The sequence below is a fragment of the Rhipicephalus sanguineus genome, chromosome 3, assembly GCF_013339695.2.
Source record: "Rhipicephalus sanguineus isolate Rsan-2018 chromosome 3, BIME_Rsan_1.4, whole genome shotgun sequence".
In the NCBI taxonomy this organism is placed as follows: domain Eukaryota; kingdom Metazoa; phylum Arthropoda; class Arachnida; order Ixodida; family Ixodidae; genus Rhipicephalus; species Rhipicephalus sanguineus.
This window is the reverse complement of record NC_051178.1, coordinates 216,400,882-216,408,056: the sequence shown is the minus strand read 5'-3', so window position 1 is coordinate 216,408,056 and position 7,175 is coordinate 216,400,882. Positions and strand designations below refer to the sequence as shown.

Below are 7,175 nucleotides of genomic sequence, written 5' to 3'. Positions count from 1 at the left end.
ATGACCAAACCTGATACGGCAGAGGTGTGCAGTTTAGCTGGAAAATCTCGCCAGTTCAAACCACCTCCAGAGATCAGAAGCAACGAGTTGCAGATTGTGCACGCTGCGGAAGCCATGACCATCAAGCATATGATTGCCCGCACAAAAGAGAGAAATGTTTTCGCTGTGGGAAGACAGGTCATTTCGCAAGAAAATGCCGCTCCCAATCGAGGCTCAGGGCTCGTGGCAGGCAGGATGTCAGTGCTTATGCCTTTCAGTATGAGAGCACTGCATCTGAAACCGAGGAAAGTGATATTTCAACAGTGTTCACTGTACAAGAGACACGGGAGAAGCAACGTCTGCTACAGGCGTATCGCAGGGTCATCCGTTGGGGGGGGGCGTGCCCCTGAACATGATCATTGATACGGGATCACCATTTTCAATAATCCCGCAAGAAGTTTATCTCAAGCATCGCCTGAGCTGGCCGCGGTTATCGAAATGCAAACACACGCTCAGCTGCTACCTGGGCAAGTTGCCCATTGTCGGTGAACTACAGCTTCAAGCCCAATTTTCAGGCAAAGATGTCCCTGCCACCCTGATCGTTATAGGGTGTTCTGGTCCAAGCCTTTGCGGAAGGGATTTAATTCAAGCATTGTCAATACTTCCGAGTGAGTTCCTCGGAACAGTGCAATCGATGTCAGTTGCTCGCGACAGCCTCTGCACGGAGTTTCACGCACTTTTTGAGTCTGGGCTCGGAAGAATTCAGGGGCCTCCTGTGAAATTCCACGTTCGAGAAGACGCCCAACCTAAGTTCCACAAGGCGCGGCCTATCCCTTACGCTCTTCGTGAGAAAGTGGAAACGGAGCTGGAACGCTTAGTGAGTGAAGGCATATTATCGCCTATAGCACATTCAGAGTGGGCGGCACCAATAGTGCCGGTACTAAAGAAAGACGGGTCACTCCGCATCTGCGGTGATTTTAAGACCACTATTAATGCTGCGTGCATAACTGAGCAGTATCCACTACCTAACATCGAGGATATTTTCGCGTCACTTCGTGAGGGATCTCTTTTCACTACATTGGATCTGAAGGACGCATACAACCAGCTCCCCTTGGATGAGGAAGCGAAGAAGTTGGCCGTGAAAACACGCAGCGGCGCATGGAAACCGTCCTGGCTGGCCTTCCAGCCGTGCAGGTGAGTTTTAGTACTGGGTTCCCGCGGGCTTGGGGGCGTGCGGGCCCTTGCGCTCTTTTGTATTCTCGGTGGATGCGGCTGGGAGTACAAAGGAACGCAAGAGCGTGCGTACGCAGGTGGCTTGGGGTCCCCAGCACTAAAACTCTCTATTAATAGCCGAGCGTCCAGACAGTAACGACTCCGTGCTCCGGGATGTTTTGCACCGGCTACAGGAAAACGGTGTCAAACTGAAGGCAGAAAAATGTCACTTCCGTAAAGACTCAATCGTCTATTTGGGGCACCGGATCGACAAAGACGGCTTGCACCCGTTGGAAAAGAACCTGGCTGCAATACGCGATTCACCACGGCCTACGAATGTAAGCGAACTGCGCTCTTTTTTTGGGTCTACTGTCGTATTATCACCGGTTCCTGCCACACATGTCAGCGATGTTGGCCCCCTTGTATAATCTACTCGAAAAAGAGCATAGATGGGAGTGGGGTGCAACCCAGGAAAAATCTTATCTCAAGGCGAAACGAACGCTTCTCAGCTCACCAGTGCTGACATATTTTCAGCCCGACCAACCAGTCCGGTTGGAATGTGATGCATCACCGTCGGGTTTAGGTGCCGTCATCTCGCACCGCATGGGCCACGTGGATAAGCCCATCGCTTTCCGTTCACGCGCACTGACGCGCGCCGAAAAAAATTATTCGCAGCTCGAGAAGGAAGCTCCGGCGCTAGTGTTCGGAGTCTCAAAGTTTCGAGACTACCTGTTGGGCCGCGAGTTTGTGCTGGTGACGGACCACCAACCACTTGTGGGTCTTCTACGAGAAGATCGACCGGTGCCTCCAATGGCGTCGGCGCGTATCCAGAGGTGGGCTCTGTTCCTAAGTCAGTACCGATACCGCATCGAGTACAGGGCCGGGAAGCAAAACGCCAATGCAGACGCACTTAGACGTTTGCCAGTGCCGACACCAGAGGCTGTTCACTCGGGAACCTTGCCAGAATACGTGCTGGCTACAGAGAATCTTGACAGTTCGTTCGTGCCAGCGGGTGCTTTGAGGGAACTGACGAGTGCAGACAAAGATCTTTGTGTTGTCCAGAACTTCATGCTTAAGGGATGGCCTAAACGCCTCTCATCATGTCACAGTCATCTTCAACCTTACTTTTGCAGAAGACTGGAACTGTCGAGCGCAGAAGGTCTGCTCTACGGGGGTCATCGAGTTATCATACCCTGCAAGGCGCGGGGGCCCATGCTCTCCGAGCTACACCGGTCACACCAGGGAGCATCGGCGATGAAAAGACTGGCTCGGACGCTGTTCTGGTGGCCAGGGTTGGATGGTGAGATCGAAAATCTCGCTCGTTCATGCATGCCATGTGTACAAGCTCAAACAATGCCACATCGCCAGGAGCCTATCAGTTGGCCAGAAACCGGGATAAAGTGGTCACGGCTTCACATTGATTATGCCGGGCCAATAGACGGGCGCATGCTGCTGATAGTCGTCGACTCGCACACGAAGTGGATCGAGGCACTCCCTGTCAGGTCGGCAACCACCGAAGTCACAATAACACATCTTCGCGAATTATTCGCGCGTTTTGGCTTGCCGCAAACTGTAGTGTCAGATAACGGGCCCCAGTTTGCAAGTCAGCTGCAGTTTGCCCAGTTCATGACAGACAATATAACGCATCTGCGCAGTGCCCCGTACCACCCACAATCGAACGGCCTTGCGGAACGCGCAGTTCGCACTATCAAGGATGGCCTTGTCAAACATTCGATGGTGAACGACCTCGACGCCAAACTAGCGCGAGTATTGCTAGGCTACCGACGCACGCCCCTACCGTGCGGAAAGTCTCCTTCGGAACTGCTGCTTAATTATCAAGTTCGTTCACGCTTGGATACATGTGTGCCATCCTTATCTCGGAGTCGTTTCCAGCCTTCCAGATTCCAGCCCGGGGACCCGGTGTGGGTGCGCAACTTTGGACACGGGAGGCGGTGGTGCCCAGGCGTCATCAAAGGCACCGAAGGTTCGCGCCTCGTGACAGTTGACACACCAGGTGGACCAACCCGGCGTCACTTAGACCAGATTCGCCCGCGGGTGTCTAGGTCACCCGGGACTCCAAGGGCGGAGACTGTCGAACCAGTACCGCCCAGCCCTGACAACGGGGAGCAGCAGGAGTCACCACGAGAGGAGCGGTTAAGCCCGCCAACTCCAGCACACAAGGACGCTGTTCCCGTTCCTTCTACAACGCCACCAACATCTATTTCAGCTGTGGGGGTTTCCCCAACTCCTCCGGTCTTACGAAGGTCTACCCGACTACGAAGACCCGTGCAAAGACTCAATCTTTAAAGGACCCCTGACAGCGAAATTTTTGTTGGTGACTTTTTGGCTGTAATTTGTAGCTTTGTGTCTGGTAATCTCTAAATTAAATCGTAAATGCTCTAGCGCATCGTACAACTAATTCTAGCGTAGTTAATTGTGACCATTTTAGCATCACTTCAAAACGCCCGCCTAAAAACCACAAGAAACTGGCGCCCCATGCGGGGGAGCGTCAAAGACCACGTGCACTCAAGCTGTGGTGACGTTGACAGCGCGGTTTTCAAATCGGGGCCCCGAGCGCGGTAGAGATTGAAAGTATGTGGGTGCCTCGGTATGGGTTAAACGCGTGTCCCCTCACGAAAACTACCTCGAGAGCAGCCCGACAACAGAGCCAGAGGGGTGCGGAACAATAGGCCTCGCCGGGTGCCAGTCGTAGTATTGTGCACGTGCGCCCCGCAAACCTTCTGTGACGTCCACAATACTTGCTTTACACTCGAAACGTCACACGGGGCCTCTATCTACGTCATACCAGGATGTCGCAAGGTGCAGCCAACTCAAGTGAGCACTCACGCTTACTTTAAAACCAAATTAAGATATCTTAAAGGCAACGTTCGTCACTAATAATCGGTCAGATGTGCCCCCGTATACAGGAAAGTCAAACAACACAAAGATCTCGAGGTTTCGATTTTGGTGTCAGGGGTCCTTTAAAAGAAAGAGGGAAGTGATAAGAAGTGCAGTGCCAACACGTGTCAAACGTCATCACCGTCTTGTGTTACGTCATAGGCCAGCTGCCTATATATACTTCATTGTCTGCTAAATAAAGCATTCTGCGTTGGCTACTGGCCTGGCTCTGTCACTTTGGCGTAAGCTACAACAGGCTGCTTCTGCGGTATTACCGCAGAAGCAGCCAAAACGTGTTAATGCTCGCTTCGGGATCGTCGTCTGCTGCTTGCGCGTCGCGAGGTCGTGGCCGTCGTGGCTGTCGAAAATTACGCTACATATAGTGACGCGTTCGCACTCGTTCTGTGTTTACGGGTCGACGATAATTTGGAACGCTTTAGTTGGGCAGCTGCAAGCGGAAGCTCAATCATCAGATTACGATAGCGCGCCGTACTCGTCGCGAACATCGCAGACGTGCGACTAATAGCGTTGACTCGTTGGACCCGAGCGCTGTTCGAGGTTATTCTTATCAGCACTTCGAAGCTTATGACGAAGACCACCGCGGGACAACTCCTTGTACTCGCAATCGAGCATGACGTACTTTGAAATATCGGGCACCGCGGCCACGCACATCGCAACCCCCAAGCAACATTTTATCCTTGGCAAAATGTCGGCCTGATGTCGCTGGCCAACTGCACTGTCGTTGGCCCAACCTTGGCAACCAATGTAGGGCCGGTCTTGGGGATTGACATTGGTCTCATGTGGGCCTGCGTCGGCACCCGATGTAGGCCCGTCCACCGTGGCCGACGATGCCGAGTGCATGCCGCTCGCGGGTTGACCAAGGCCCGACATCACATAAGCGTCGATTTACCGACGGCCGTGGGTCGGTTGCGGACGTTTATCGCTAGTATTGCTCTGCTTTTTTTTCTTATTTTTTGTGCGTGTTCTAAGAAAACGCATCAATTGTTTTTCTGGTGTGTTGATGCGTGTCGTACGTATTTAATGTGAACGGGCAGTTTATAGAGGCGTTTAACTCTATCTGAATTAATTACGGGCAGAGTGCACATTTAAGACGGAATTAAACGCCTCTAACGGTCTGCACTAACGTGTTAATACGTAACACACAATAACAAAAAGACGTGAATATAAGTTTTCTCTCTTTATATGTTTATTTTGCAATTGTATAGATGCACTAATTTTACATGCAACATTGTTCGCACGGAGCGTTTGCATCAGCCCTTGTGCAACGCAACCGTACAGTCCATGTGATCGCTGCATGATAGCGCTGACATATATATAAAACGGACGGCATTCTTGTTGGATCGGCTCCCTTCTTTCGGCCAGTTCTCGTGCTCTTGGCCCTGAACACGTACGCAGATGCGACGTTTTACCGTCGAGATGTGAGAGGGTAAATCGCCACCCTCATCAAGATGTGAGACTTGCATTGTTCTTCTGTCGGAAAAGACTGAAAGAAAGAACAATGAATAATACTCTGAGAAAGGTAGACTATTTACTTGACCAGTTGCACAGTCATGTCGCGTCTAGAAACTCTATTCACACAACTAAACAAAATTATTTTGTCACTGCACAAATAAGAAAAACACTGCACTTACAATAAATGCGAGTGTGCTGAAATTCTGAGAAGTGCTTCAAGCTCCACAGTGCACAAACTTGATAATATGTGGAGACAGGATGGATTGAGGTTTTCATTGTTGGCTCGTAATGTCACTGCAAAACAAGTTGGTTGGTTGGTAACAACTTTATTGATGGTCCGGCAGAGCTTTCGCCGACTGGGCTTTAGGTTTCCCACGTGGGGACGTCGAGGCCTTGCCTCACCGCCGCCTCGCGGGCCTGCTGGACAGCCCAAAGTTGGTCGCCGAGGCTGGGGCTGCGCAAGGCAGCGGCCCACCGCGGCGGAAGGGTTCCGGAGTTAGCACCTTCCGGATTTTTGTCACAGTCCCAGAGCATGTGATTTAATGTGGCGACCTCAGTGTGGCAGACCTTGCATATATTTGTCGGGTACTGTTACACTGTGCGGGGTTGGGGTACGTGTGCGTCTGCAGTTGTCTGAGGGCCGCCGCCTGCGTCCTGTTCAGCTTGTCGCTGGGCGGAGGAAAGGTTCGGCGGGCCAGGCAGAAGGCCTTGGTAATTTCATTATAGCTGGTCAAGCGGTCTTTGGTGTTGCCCCATAGACGACGGTCGCCGGTGCGGTTTGTGAGCTCGCGCGCCTTGGCGTGTGCCGTCTCGTTTAGGTTGCGTTGAGTCTCTGATACCTGTCCCATGTGAGCCGGAAACCAGATGAGCCTGGTTTGACATTCTACCGCTCGATGGACTTGGCTATTGCGTAGGATTCGGGCCGCTCGTCGCGAGATCCATCCTTTGGCGAAGTTTCTGATTGCTTGTCTCGAGTCGCAGATGACCGTCGTGCACGTGGTACAATAAATAATTAATGAGAACACAATCTTACCTTCAAAGCGGCCGCGGGCCAGTCACATATTGTGCAGTCTGCATTTACAGCACACTTGCGACCAAATTCAACGTGAAAAGCGATTGCGTGAAACTTTTGTAACCAAGCATGCGTCTTACCAGAATTCTTTTCAGTTGGCGAGACCAGCGCAGCACGCTATCCACACCAGTCCTTGTTGCAGTGTTCCTTAGAGAAAACGGCAAAACAGGTTACGGTCTTACAATAAGATGCCACAAATAAAAAACAAGAAAATCTTACATATTTGCCCGTCAACGATGTCTTGGGTCCACGGACAAATATAACCACCGTTCGCCTGAACATTTCTGATCTGCCCGCTAGAAGAGACGACCAGATTGACGCATCAATTGCGCAAATAAAATTTGATTTTGTTGCTAGACAAAAGTCACCATACGATACACCGAGGAAATAGAATGTCACTTACGAGTTCGCGTCAAATCCTCGGCAGCGGGAGACGGCCGCGCGCCTCCAGTATCAAGGCAAACGAAATGCTTCTGAGTGCTTGCACGCCTCTGCGTAGTGTTTCAGCACGTCCTCGCTCGAAAGAGCTACGATTTCGCGG

At 51.7% G+C, this 7,175-nt stretch overlaps 1 protein-coding gene and 1 long non-coding RNA gene across 2 annotated transcripts; one reads left to right on the top strand and one right to left on the bottom strand.

The window, feature by feature from the left end:
- On the top strand, positions 1 to 3,498 carry LOC119386301 (uncharacterized protein K02A2.6-like). The gene is made up of 4 exons (XM_049414299.1): positions 1 to 139; positions 1,330 to 1,529; positions 1,726 to 2,491; positions 2,630 to 3,498. The coding sequence occupies exons 1-4, from the start codon at positions 1 to 3 to the stop codon at positions 3,496 to 3,498; spliced, it is 1,974 nt and encodes a 657-aa protein (XP_049270256.1).
- A 1,769-nt stretch (positions 3,499 to 5,267) lies between these two features.
- On the bottom strand, positions 5,268 to 6,924 carry LOC125757977 (uncharacterized). Its single transcript, XR_007415619.1, has 4 exons — positions 6,854 to 6,924; positions 6,715 to 6,781; positions 5,742 to 5,856; positions 5,268 to 5,593 (listed from the first exon to the last, which is right to left on the bottom strand). It is a non-coding gene; the product is annotated as an uncharacterized LOC125757977 (long non-coding RNA).
- Positions 6,925 to 7,175: the final 251 nt, after the last annotated feature.

What these genes read in the sequence shown, in the direction of transcription:
- LOC119386301 (XM_049414299.1), top strand. Translation starts at nt 1, where the DNA reads ATGACCAAACCTGATACGGCAGAGGTGTGCAGTTTAGCTGGAAAATCT. An exon ending in CATCAAGCATATGATTGCCC is followed by an intron (nt 140 to 1,329) that starts GCACAAAAGAGA and finishes CTCTATTAATAG; the next exon opens with CCGAGCGTCCAGACAGTAAC. An exon ending in ATTCACCACGGCCTACGAAT is followed by an intron (nt 1,530 to 1,725) that starts GTAAGCGAACTG and finishes ACATATTTTCAG; the next exon opens with CCCGACCAACCAGTCCGGTT.